General features: G+C 33.4%; 1 protein-coding gene across 2 annotated transcripts in view; it reads right to left on the bottom strand.

Moving 5' to 3' along the window:
- Positions 1-14,323, bottom strand: part of MYO16 (myosin XVI) — a 615,551-nt gene that overhangs the window by 336,333 nt on the left and 264,895 nt on the right. For both annotated transcript variants that reach the window (XM_050766698.1, XM_050766697.1), the window contains one exon: positions 7,716-7,781. In XM_050766698.1, the coding sequence (XP_050622655.1) occupies positions 7,716-7,781 (66 nt within the window). The remainder of the gene's footprint in view (positions 1-7,715; positions 7,782-14,323) is intronic.

Here is a 14,323-nt window from a genome sequence, read left to right as displayed (position 1 = left end):
GCTATTTAATTGTTGTCCTCAGCTCGAAGTGAAGTATGTGATTTTTTCATTGTTATTTGTGTTTTGTCTCTAGCATGTCTACACAGTGCTCAAGAACGGGACACTCTAAGTATCTAAGGCAATGTATTTTCTTATAGAATCAACAGATCTTTGTTGGCTTGATGATGCATTTTTGTTTCTGATTTTAAGGTTGCTTTTTTGTAAAGCCCATGCAGGAAGATCTGGCTCCTTTCTATTTTCTCTTTCTCCCCTACATGTAACATGTTTAAAATGAATGATATTACGTGTCTTCAACATAAGCACAATAATGGACCCTGTCCTGGTTGGTTGTACTTCCTGTGGAACTGCCTGCTGACTCGCCGCTGTGACCCGCATCCTGGCAGTGGTGGTTGTTAGCGTCAGATCAGCACTGCTGTGGCAGAAAGCAGTCTAACCGGGAGGCCTGCCCGCTGCCTTGTGTAGACGTCAGTTTCGAAATGAAGTTTGCCTCAAGAGAGTTCTATGTCCATGATTAATAACTTGCTAGAAATAAAAATGAATATTATGCAAAGGCTTAACATAACAGAGTTCATAATGAAATAAAACTAAAATGCAGATGTTATATGTGAATTTCTTTTTAAACATGAAACAGAGAAGTCATTCTCCTGGTCTTTATAGTCTATAGATATAATTATATTTAATGTTTTTTTTTCTTGTAAAGTAATCGGCTAGGAAGAAACCCAAATATTTGAACAAAATTTGTCATTTAAAGCAACAGACATAATACAATGATAACCACTAGAAACAAAAAGAAATAAATTTTTGTTACGTGGCCTAAGGACAAGATTGTTTTAATGAATACCCGATAGGTGACTAGTTGATATTATTTACTAGGCACTAATATTGCTACAGGGAATAACCACTAATTCAATGTAAAATATATGTCCTTATAGCAACCTAATATCTATTATTTTATGGGTTGTTACCTATAGACAAGGAGAGCACAAACTATTTGATTCTACATAATGGATGCCAAGTTCAGAAGGACTAGACACTTTCGCCTTTTCTTATGACCTATAAAAAGCAGGTAATTTTACTGTAAGCTTTATATCAGTGCACCTTTTACCTGATATATTTTTTGTATTTATTTTCCATTTTTTCCATTTTCGTTTTATGACAGTTAGAAATGATAAATATAAAAGGTGGTCTGTGTGTGTATATACATATATATGCAAATTCATTTTATAAAATCATAATACTTACATATTACTTAATTCATATACAGAAACATATTTAGATTTTATTTATATTAATAATTGTATAAATTATAAGTTGCATTAGCTATTTTCAGTTTTAATAAACTATTCTAGTAATGATCTCAATGTATTATATCTTATTCTTACATTAATAAACAAATATCTCTTAATGTGTTTCTCCTTTTCTCTATGAATGTGTATTTCTGAAAAAACTGCAAATACAACATATTATTTGAAGCCATAATACCACCATAGTGTCAACACTTTAAAAACAAACACACCACAAGTTAACAGTTTTTTTCCCAGCACAAGATACAATATAGTATGACAAGTTGTGTCATACTATAAAAAATTATTATGTTAAATTTTGGCTAATACTTAAAACTTTCCCTCTAGATCCATAGAAGCATCCAAATAAGAGTAATTTTTTTTAACTTTTCATTCAATTATTCAAAGCTGACTTTTGTCTCACTGTTAATTCTTGTTAACTCTACAATCAACTGTTACCATAAACATAAGCCAGAAATAATATATTAATAGTAACTTTAAATAGGGTGTGTTTCTCTGTCTTTCCCCTCCCACCCCTTGATGCATACATAATTTAAAATTTAAAGGCATGAAATGCCAAACTAACCTAGGTATTTGAGGGCAAATGATCGTCTGACACAAATGCAATAAAAACAGATACAGTCTCCTTCACAGCTGTCATGATGCAGCTACTATCAGTGAAATTCTCCTAACCATGAACAATTACAAAGACTGGATCAAATACAAATCAAGTATCTAATGGCAGGGATAGTAAAATCAGCAAAGCAGCAATGACTTAGGGAGCTAAGATCTTGAAGAAAATCAGGATGCACCGGGCCACACGGGATCTTTTCCATGCCCTCCTCCCAGCACACACTGCCCCTGTGCTGAGTGTCTCTCAGCAGCATCACGGAAAGTCAGCCTAAGTGTCTCATGCTCAGCAGAGATTGGAGCAGCCTCACACAGTACTGGGGAGACACAAATCCAAGTTCCGGGTTCAGAAACAGAGGAAAGCCAAAGGAATATCAGCCCAACGTTTCACCTGAGTCCAGTAAGGCGGCTCGCCTTTTCGAAGGGAGGCCGGGCTTGGTGGCTCACGCCTGTAATCTCAGCACTTTGGGAGGCCGAGGTGGGCGGATCACGAGGTCAGGAGATCGAGACCAGTCTGGCTAACACGGTCAAACCCCGTCTCTACTAAAAATACAAAAAAATTAGCCGGGCGTGGTGGCGGCGCCTGTAGTCCCAGCTACTCCGGACGGACACTGAGGCAGGAGAACGGCGGGAACCCGGGAGGCGGAGCTTGCAGTGAGCCGAGATTGCGCCACTCACTCCAGCCTGGGCCACAGAGCGAGACTCCGTCTCAAAAAAATAAATTAAACGAGACTTCACAGGGTCAAAGGTAGTTTGTCTACAACTTGTGTACCCACTAGGAGGAAAAGTCAAATCTTCTTGGAAGGAAGATAACATCTTCCTAGACCCTACGGTTTTTTTATATTGGAAGTTCAATATTCCATCAAAAATCCCCATGGATGTCAGTAAATATATCCATATATGTAAAACAAACACACACACACACACACACACACACACACACACACACACACACACACACAGAGTCACATTGTAGAAACAGACCTCAATATTAGAGTCATAAGACACAGGATTAAAAAACATCACGTTCAAGAAAATAAGTGGCAAGATGAAGACGAAGAATTTCACCAGAAGCCTGGAAACTCTAAGAGTATAAAATGAAAACGCTAGCATTGAAAAAAATCACACAACAGACATCAGCATTTTAAGGAATGATTCATTAATCATTCCTTAAAGTTTATCAGCAGATTCAAAACAACAGAAAAGATCATTTAAAATATGGCCAGGCAATTATCCAGACTGTGGTCAAAGAGAAACAAAAGTAGAAAACAAAGATTAATACAGTTTATGTTTTTATAGACTTTCTACATATATACATATATATATAGATTTTTACAGAAAGAAATCACAAATAGATAATACCTTAAACTAATTGACAATGAATTTATGAAATATCATACATGTAGAATTCAGTAAAGCTACATTTAAAGTAAAATTTAAAAGCCCCAAATACTTATTTTAGGAAAGTCAGGAAATCAAGGACATATCTATATAACATAAACAATAATCAAATTATACCCAAATAAATTATAAAAAAGGAAATTTTAAAAACTCAGAAAACTCACAAATTACCAACATATGGAATAAAAAGAAGTCACTCAAAAATTCTACAAATATTAAAAAGATAAATAGAGCTATGAATATTTCTATGCCTAAAACTCTTGAAGATTAAATGTAACTAACATAATTTTTTAGAAATGCAATCATTAAAAACTAGCACAGAAAGAATATGAACTGTCCTACATATGTCAAAGAAATTAAATCCAGAACTAAAACTTTCTCACAAAGAAAATACCAGGTCTTAATGGTTTCATTTGTGAATTCTTCTAAACATTTAGGAGAGAAACACCACCAAATTTTCAAACTCTTTCAGAGACTAGAAAACAGACTAGAAAAATTCTGTTTATGAAATCAGCGTAATTTTGATACAGAAGATTTAAGTAAAAAAAAAAAAGAAAAAGTGAAGGCTTATCTTTTTCATGAACATAGATGCCCTAAGCAAAATATCACTGGATAGACTTCAGTAATATAAAGAAAAAGTTAAAACATCAAAAATGCAAGATAGGTTTAATATTTCAAAATCAGGAATTATAATTCACAAACAAAATAAAGAAGAAAAATATTCATATCAACAATTGATGCAGAAAAAATACTTACATTTGATAAAATTCTATACCTTTCTATGATAAAGACTTCTTAAAATAGCAATAAAATGAAATTTCCTTAATCTGATAACTGATATCTATGTAAAATTTATAATTATTTTTATACTTCAGGTTTAATTACTAAAGATTTTTCCTGAGATAAGACATATATGTATTTTTAAATGAAATTACTAATAGTATCTAACATTATTCTGGTGATCCAATCCATTAACATAAGAACAGACTAATAATAGGATTTTAAAGAAAGAAATAAAATTATTATTGTTTCAGGCAACAAGATTGTGTACACAGAGTATTTTTAAAACACACTAGATAATATTATAGCTAATAAATAAATTTTACGAACTTGCTAGTTTAAGGTAAGACTTTTTAAATTGTGTTTTTATACATACAGGGAGCACACACCAATGGAAAATAAAATTTTTAAATGATTATTTATAACAGCATTTAAAAACATTTAATGAACACTATGCAAGATATCCTCCAGAAGAGCACACAGGATGATACACTGAGAGGAATTTCACATTTTAAAGCCTCAATAAATGAATATACTGAAAAGACTCAGTACTACTAACCTTTTTTGTCTGTTTCTAAATTGAATTGTAAATGTAATGCAATCAAATTCAAAATCCCAGAGGGAGTCCCCTCAGCACCCCAACAAAACTGACAAACTGATTCTCAACCTTAAAGGAAAAGGCCAGGAATTAATTGCTAGGGCAATTTTGAAGACCAAAGGTGGATGACTTAGAGTACAAGACATAAAAATGTATTATAATAGACCAATCAAACTGGATGGAAATTCTATATCCATTCATATATAGTTATGAGATTTATGCAAAAGTGCCAACACAATGTCCTGGAGAAAAAGTGCCAACATAATGTCCTGGAGAAAAGATGGTCTTTTTTTTTTTTTTTAATTTTTTTTTTTTTGACAGAGTCTCACTCTGTCACTCAGCCTGGAGTGCAGTGGCGTGATCTTGGCTCACTGCAACATCTGCCGCCCGGGTTAAAGCGATTCTCCTGCCTCAGCCTCCCAAGTAGCTGAGATTACAGGTGCCTGCCACCATACCCTGCTAATTTTTGTATTTTTAGTAGAGATGGGGTTTCACCACTTTGGCCAGGCTGGTGTTGAACTCCTGATCTCGTGATCTACCTGCCTTGGCCTCCCAAAGTTCTGAGATTAGAGGCGTGAGCCACCGTGCCCAGCTGAAAGGGTCTTTTTAAGAAACAGTACTGTGTCAGGTTAATATACATTTTTAAAAAAATGAATCTTGACCCCTGCTTCTTACAAGATGTTTTCAATATGCATTAGGAATCCAGAATGCTTAAAGATCTTTCAAGTCAATAAAGATAGATGAACCAATTTTAAAGTTTTTAATTTCAAAGCAGGATAAATTCCTGGAATAGATGCATCACGAAACAGGATATAACTGTACAGTAATTATGTGAAAATGTGGTTAATATCATTGTTTGTCAGAGAAACACAAATTAAAACAACAAGATTCCACTATGTATACCCAGTAAAATGATAAGTAAACAAATGAAATTTGAGCAAAGAAGAGGAACAATTAGAATTTCTGTATTAAGTTATAGATACACTTTAGTACAAGCACTCAGAAAACTGTCGGTATTTATCAAAACTGAATGTATGTATACACTTTGATGTACCAATTCCACTCTTTCCAACAAAAGAAATACATATGTTATCAAAAAAATTTTTTGTGAAGATGTTCATAGCAGTAATATTCTTGCTTCAAAAGACAACATCTCTATCAATAGTTAATTAAACTGCCATATATCCACAAAAGGAAATGTTATACAGCAATACAAAAGAAAATAACCTATTGTACTTACTGTATTGCTACACACAAAAACATGGGTGAATCTACCTTCTATAATATTGAAAGGAAGCAGCCAGGTACAGAGAAAGATAGACTGCGAGATTTCACCCACATAAAGTTCATCCATGCAAAGCGGAGGGCGACAGTAGTCAGAATTGTGCTGTCTTTTGGGGAGGTATGTCATGTTTGAGACAGGGCATGGGAGATATCTGTAATCCTACTAATACTCTATTTCTTCATGTGCATGATGATTTTTACAGTGTCGTGACTTTTATAAATTAGTTGAACAAAAGATTTAATATTTGTATGCTATGCAATATTTATATTATACTTCAATACACATATTCACAGAAATATTAATTAGGACTCAACAAAGTGAAAGATACAGAACTGAGCTTTTTCTCAAAACCATTTAATAACCACATATCAGATTAATTTCAGTCCTTGGATGAAACTCCTGAAATGATCATGGGTGAATCCTTCGCTCTAGCTTCTCATGCTCACATACATCATTAGATTGCACAGGGTGAGGCTGGCATACGATTGGGAGGAAGGAGGAGGGTAGGCAGGTTTCAACACAGCTTTAAAGTAAACATGGCACTGACTTTTTAATTTAATTTAATTTTACTTTATTCTATTTGGAGACAGGATCTCAATCTGTCTCCCAGGCTGGAGTGCAGTAATACAATCACAGCTCACCGCAGCCTCAACCTCTTGGGCCCAAGTGATCCTCCTGCCTCAGCCTCCTGGGTAGCTGTAACCACAGGCACACACCACCATGGCTGGTTAATTGTTTTTTCATTTTCTTTTCTTTTGTTTTTTTTTGTTTGTTTGTTTGTTTTTGTTTTTGTTTTTTGTAGAGATGGGTGTCTCATTATGTTGCCCAGGATGGTCTCAAACTCCTGGCCTCAAGTGATCCACCAGCCTTGGTCCTCCAAAGTGCTTGAATTACAGGCATGAACCACTAAGTTCAGCCAGAATTGACTTTTGGTAAGATGGGTGGAGGGTGGGGTGGTGGATGCGCTCTTGTTCTCATGAACTTTTTCTGTGAAAATACATATTTGATTTCCTAGGAAGTTGGAGAATTTCTAATTTTCTCTCTCCTCTCTGTTCTCCGCCCTGCTCACAACATCTATGAGCAAGCCCCGGCTTCAGGAACATATACCCACTCCCTGCCTCCTGGTTTTGGGCAGGCTCCTGTTCCCTATTGGTGAAACCAGCCTTGCTGTTACACAAAAAACAGCTCCTATGATATAGTATTTTTGACCCATTTCTACTAAAAAATCTTACTGCATTTTCAATTGATTGGAATAATTTTCTACAAGCAATTTCTCTTTGAATTTTTAGGGCCTCATAATTAAACCTGGCAAGTAATTTGGGAAAATGTAAACATGCGAAATCACCCTTTTTTATACCCATTGCTTTAACATCATAGAACTCTTCAGACACAAGTCACGTGTCCAAATAAAGGCTCTAAGCCAAATGATCTTGAGTTAGTCAAGAATGTATGGAAAATATATTTATATATTATTTAATCTTAGAAGTCTGTCTAATGGCTATAGTCATAAACAAATTACACATTTTAAGTGCAAAGAAACATTTTGATAAAATAACTCTGATTTTTAAAATTGCCTCAAAATGAATTAAAGTCACTACGATGCAATCATTCAATTCAGAATTTTAAAAAGGTTTTTAGAAGTTTGCCTTATTGTTTTTTTTAGTCATTTGACACAAATATGCATGACTAGAGCACATTACTCTACATTATTCAATGATATTTAAAATTTTGTACTCACCATGGAAGAATAAATTGGAAGTTCCTTGTATGGGTTAACAAGCAAAAGAATGTCCCCAATGAATGTCTGTGAAAAAAGGGATGCAAACAGTTCATTATTCATATAAATAGCACTTTAAAAAACACAAATCATACAATTTAAAAGCCATTGTATGAAATATAAAAAATAAGAAAAATCTACTTAATATTTTGTAACTTTTTAATATTTCACAATTTTTTTAAGTTTGGAATTAAAAATATTAAATGAATTAAATAATTCAAATTAAATAAAACAGGCTTTATTTCACTGAGCATATGAGAAATGAAATAGTTAAATTCTAAGAATTTCTTTTCTTAAAAGATTCTGTGAGAACCAAACAATGAAAAAATATAGACTTAAAACATGTGACAAAATACCTATGAAAAAGTCAATGGGGTAACAAATTCTGTTATTCTGCTACAGAATAATAAACTGCATAAGAGAGAAGTTAGTAAAGCACAATTATCAAATAAAATACTTTGTTTCAATTAAAAAGTGACAATGAGATACAAAGGCACAAAGTACAGATGGAACAAATAAAAATAATAAAATGATAGATTTAAACCCAAACAACAACGACCACATCAATTGTAAAGGTACAAAATAGTCCAATTAAAATGCAAAGATTATAAATTGTATTAAAATATAAAAGATGACTACTTTAAAGAGAAACATCCTAAACATATAGAATAAAAAAAAGGAAAAGAATGAAGCAAGGTATGCATGCAAACAATAATAACAGCCAAGAAGATGACTATGGAAATAATTAATTTATAGAAAATGTGCTTTTGGAAGCAGTACCAGAAGTAAAAAAGAAACATTTCCCAGTAAAATGATAAATCAATCAGGAAGAAACAACATTTCTAAATTTCTAGGAGACTAAAATCTAGCATCACATATATAAAGCAATAACATATAAACGTAAGTTAACAATGATAGTGAAACATTTTAACCATTTTTCTTAGTAATTCATGGAACAAGCAGACAAAATTTTAAAGTAATAATTACCGCATTGACCAATTTATTTATATAAAACACTGTTACTGACAAGTTGAACACTGGCTTGTTTCCTTAAACTTTAAAGATTTGAGTCACACAGAGTATGTTCTATTACAGTAGAATTAGGATAGAATATTGTCTCCCAAACTCTGTGTGAAGGGCCTTAATGTCATCCACCAGAAAACTAACACCAAATACATGTTTACCCTTTAAAAAAAGAAGAATATTGTATTGTGTGTTAAAAATTAGCTAAGAGAGCAGAGTTTTGGTGCTCTTACTATAAAAGAAAAAGATAACTATGTGAGGTGATGGGTATGTTAATGTGCTTGACTGTAGAACTCATTTCACTAAGTGTATGTACATTGAAGCATCACGGGCAGGGGCAGTGGCTCAGGCCTATGATCCCAGCACTTTGGGAGGATGAGGCAGGAGGATAGGAGGATTGTTTGAGCCCTGGAGTTCAAGACCAGCCTGGGTAGCATGCTGAGATGCCATCTCTACAATTTTTTTTTTTTTTTTTAATTAGCTGGGCATGGTAGTGTATTCCTGTCATCCCAGCTACTCAGGAAGCTGAGGCAGGAGGATCACTTGATCCTGGAAGGTTGAGGCTGCAGTAAGCTGATATCTCACCAATGTATTCCAGCCTGGGTGAAAGAGTGAAATCCTGTCTCAAAAACACAAAACAAAAACCAAAATCCAAACAAAACTCACGTTGTATCCCTTAAAAAGATACAATTTTTAAAAAGGTTATTTTAATTAAAAAGATATTGAAGTCACTAGTAGATACCTAGACAATCACCAAACATTTTTAAATTTTACAATATATTTGCAAATAACTTATGAGCTAAAAGGAATTAAAATGCAAATAAGACTATTTCTATTATAACATATCGTAACTTCTGGGACGCAACTAAAGGTCTACTTAAGATAAAAATTATAGCCTAGAATACATGTCAGAAAAGGAAAACAGGGGTGATAATTAATGATCTAAGTATCGACTTCAAGGAGTTTAAAGAATTGCATCAATTATAAAGAAATAAATGAGTAAAATAAAATAATATCAAAGCAGAAATCAATGGAACAGGGAGAAAAAAGCCAAAAGGTGATCCTTTGAAAAATGTACAATTTATCCCAGCAAAACTGATTCAGAAAACAAGAGGAAATGCACCAACTACCAATAGCAATCAGTAACATGACATCAAGACCGATCCTACGGACATAAAGACAGATGAAGACAGTATCATGAACCATATTGTAGCCACTAAATTTAGATATTTAGGTCAAGTAGACAACAATCCTAGGAAAATACATCATACCAAAGCTAACACAATAAGAAACAGAAATTCTAATTAGTTATTTCCCTATAAAGTAAGCAGAATCTACATCTAAAATATTTTTCCACAAGGACAACTCAGGCTTCACGGGTGAATTCTTCCCAACATTAATGTACAAAATAAACAAATATTCTACAAATTATTTCAGAAGATAACAGAAAAGGGAACACTTCCCATTTTAAGAACCCCACATAAAATGGACATTAGAATCTAATAGGAACATTGCAATAAAGAAAAATGAGAGGCTGAACTCTCTCACTAAAATACATGTAAAAATCCTAAGCCAAATATTAACAAATTGAACCCAGCAATTTAGTAATAATGATAATACATCTCAAATAGCTTTATTCTAGAAATGCAAAGCTGATTTCATAATTGAAGATCAACACTTGTAACTAATAATATTAAAAAAAAACTTAAAAAGACATATGATCATCTCCATAAATGGAGAGAAAGCATTTAATAATATCCAATGCTCATTATTGATTAAACAATAACTTTGAAAACCATGAATGTAATGAGATTTCCTTAATCTAATGAAAAGTGATGATACCTATGGCATAGCTGCTGCAAAGAACTTTCTTAATGATGAAACACTCAAAGATTTTTGTCTGGGATTGGCAATGGATAGGGCATTTATTATTGACATTTAAGTCTTTTTTAGTGAAGTTCTATCTCATGAAACAATGCAAGAAAAAAAGGTATGACTTTTTTAAAAAAAAGAAATAAAAGTCATCATTTGCAGACTATATGGTATTGATGTAGGAAACCAATGGACTGTTTATGTAAATTAATACTGACATATAACTTTAGCAAGTTTGATAAAAAATGAATATGAAAAAATCAAAATTGTATTCTCTATATATTACCCATGAACAATTAGAAAATAATTTTTTCTTCTTATTTTCCATAAAACAAACAAGCAAACATTTATTATGTCCTCAAAACGTGAAGAATGCAGATAAGCAAATTTAATAGACGTGGGAAAGACTCCTACACCAAAAAATAAAAATTGCTCCAGAGAAATTAAAGATGGCCAATAAAAGGGCTACACCATTTTGTGAAATGAAAAATGAAACACTGTAAAAATCTCAATTATTTCCACTTACTCTATATATCCGATGCAATACCAATAAAAATCCAATGGAAATTGCTAAATTAACTTTAAAGTAGACATGAATCAAAGGTCATGATTGGCTAATACATGTTTAAGAACAAGGGGACTTTCTATTTATCAGGATTGACTATATAGCTGTAATGATCAAGATATTTGGGAATTTGTTTATGAACACATGGACCAATACAAAAGAAAACAGATCCTAGAAAACAGACCCACTCCCTGGGGTCAACTGTTTAGGACAAAGGTGCTGTGGCCATGCAGCAGGGAGACACATGTGGGAAAAGTTTTAATCTGCATCCTCCTCTTTGACCGTTGTGAAATCTTTTCCACATGGGTAATATACTATGCCTTGGGTTTGGGCCATAATCCCCAAAGACACCATCCTAAACAACATAATCCCGGATGCTGAAATCCCAAAAGAGCGAAATATCTAAAGTCCCAAATCCTACAAGTCGAAATCATGATGCAACTCTTGTGCATACAACCAAAAACACAATAATCCTTTCCCTAGAATTCAGCTTTCAGGATTTTAACATTCAGAATTTTATTATTTCAGGATTGTGATTTGCAGGATTATAGATGTTTGCGATTTCAGACTTTGAGGATTTTGATTTTTGGGGATTTCAATCTTTTGAGATTTCAACATTCTGACTGATGGCATTGGGGATTGTGTCTTTCAGGATTATGATCAGCACCAAAATACCTTAAATGTAAATGCTAAAATAATCAAATGTTAAGAAGAAAATGTAGGAGAACATTTTCACAACCAATGCCAAGCTTTCTTAAACAGGTCACAAGAAGTATGAACCCTAAAGAATCTGTAAAATTGTACACTTTGCTTCATTTAAATACACTATATGAAGAGAACAACACAAGCCATAAACTGGATGAAAATGTTCTCAATATGTATGTTTCACAACAAAAAGAATTTTGTGATTATATAAAAACTCCTACATATCAAGAAGAAGAAAGAAAACCCCATTTTAATGGCACTATAACTGAACAGGAAATTCACAAAAGAAGATAATCAAATGAACAACAAACACATATTAATATTTTCATTTGTTAAATCAGAGAAATAGAAATTAGAACCACAATAAGCTACCACTCTACAACTGCCAGAATAGCTGGAATTTGAAAAACTGTTAGTGAAACAAAAATACCATTTATGCCAAAAGCAATTGGGTCATATCTACCAAAGCTGAACATATTTTATGATGCTGGCATTCCACTCCTAGGTAAAGATCCCACAGAAATACTTATGTGGGCCAAAAAAAAAAAAAAAGGTGCAAAACTGTTTATATTATTCACATTTACTAGAAAAGTGGAAACAAGTCAAAGTTTCCTCAAGTATAGAGTGGATAAATTAGAATATACTCATATAGTAGTTTATTGTACATAAACAAAAATTAGTAAATGCTTTTACAAGCAACAGTATAGCTGAATATTAGAGACATAATAATGAGATGAATACTACAAAACAGATTGCATTTATATAAAGTTAAAAAACACAGACAAAACCAATCTATCGGTGTAAATGTTGGAATATTTTGTAATGACAAACGTGGATTGGGGAGGACTTCTCTCTTCTATTACATTATAATTTGCAGGTTACGTAGGTATGTTCATGAAGTAAAAGTTCATTAAGCCACACATTAACGAGTTGTGCATTACCTTGTTTATATGTTGTTATTTAACACAACATTTATGGAAAAGAAGGATTGCTCAGTATTCTATACCCAAGTAAATAAGAAAAGAAATAAAAGTGAAATAATACGTCTGCAGAGGACGTTACTAATGTAGTATCTGAAAACTCCTGTTAAATTCCAGAGAAGAAAAATGGAGCTAGAAAGCAGATTGTAAGTGACTTTAGAAATCTTTGATTAAGAAAGACGATAAATTTTAAAATCAATTAATAAATACTTCTAAAATGGCATTTTTCCATTGAGGTATAATTTTTAGATGGGTCTAATTATTGAAGGAATTTCAGACTGTCTTTGAAAGTATGTTTTCTGACAAAGAAAAATGGTGTATAATAATGTGAATTCATATTATTGTAAAGTCGTAGAGTATAACTTTGTATAAATAATCAAAACGAAAGAGGCTGTTTTGATGAAATGGAGCATTTTAAGGGTACTGCAGAGAAATAATTTTTCAAATTGTAAAAATCATGAGAATTCGTTCAACTCATCTTTCTAATATATTAAGGTTCTTTCCCCCAACAGCTTACTTGTTAAGTACTCAAAGGGGTCTTTTGGGTGGAGTGGAATGATTTGGAACTACATGGCAGGTATTGCATAGCATAACGCAGTATATCATAGGTGAAGCTCTGGATAAATAGACAAGGGGCACTATTAACTCAAGGAAAGTGTATGCATTCATGTTACTTCAAATATCCTTCAGGTGAGAGAAACCTCAATCTCTGACACCAGCTTGTCAACATCAGCCTCTTGAAATGCTCTTAAAAACAGGACCTACAGTTTATGTGTTCCCTTTTCTGCACAATCTTGCCAGCATCTATTGTGTTTTTGACTTTTTAATAACAGCTGTTCTGACTGGTGTCAGATGGTATATCATTGTGGTTTTGATTTGCATTTCTCTAATGATCAGTGATGTGGAACTTTTTTTACTGTTTGTTGGCTGCATTTTTGTCTTCTTTCGAGAAGTGTCTGTTCATGTCCTTTGCCACTTTTTTTTTTTTTTTTTTTTTTTTGATATGGAGTCTCACTCTGTCATGCAGGCTGGAGTGCAGTGACACTATTTTAGCTCACTGCAACCTCCATCTCCCGGGTTCAAGTGATTCTTCTGCCTCAGCCTCCCAACCACCTGGGATTACAGGCACCCACCATGACGCCTGGCTAATTTTTGTATTTTTAGTAAAGACGGGGTTTTACCATGTTGGTCAGGCTGGTCTCGAACTCCTGACCTCAAGTGATCTGCCCGCCTCAGCCTCCCAAAGTGCTGGGATTACAGGTATGACTCAGTGCACCCAGGCTTGCCCACTTTTTAATGAGGTTGTTTTTCTCTTGTAAATTTAAGTTCCTTACAGATGCTGAATAGTAGACCTGTATCAGGTATATAGTTTGCATATATTTTCTCCTATTCTGCAGGTTGTCAGTTTACTCTGTTGATAGTTC

Source organism: Macaca thibetana, chromosome 17 (genome assembly GCF_024542745.1).
Source record: "Macaca thibetana thibetana isolate TM-01 chromosome 17, ASM2454274v1, whole genome shotgun sequence".
NCBI classification, from domain to species: Eukaryota; Metazoa; Chordata; class Mammalia; order Primates; family Cercopithecidae; genus Macaca; species Macaca thibetana.
This window is presented reverse-complemented; position numbering and strand designations above follow the sequence as displayed.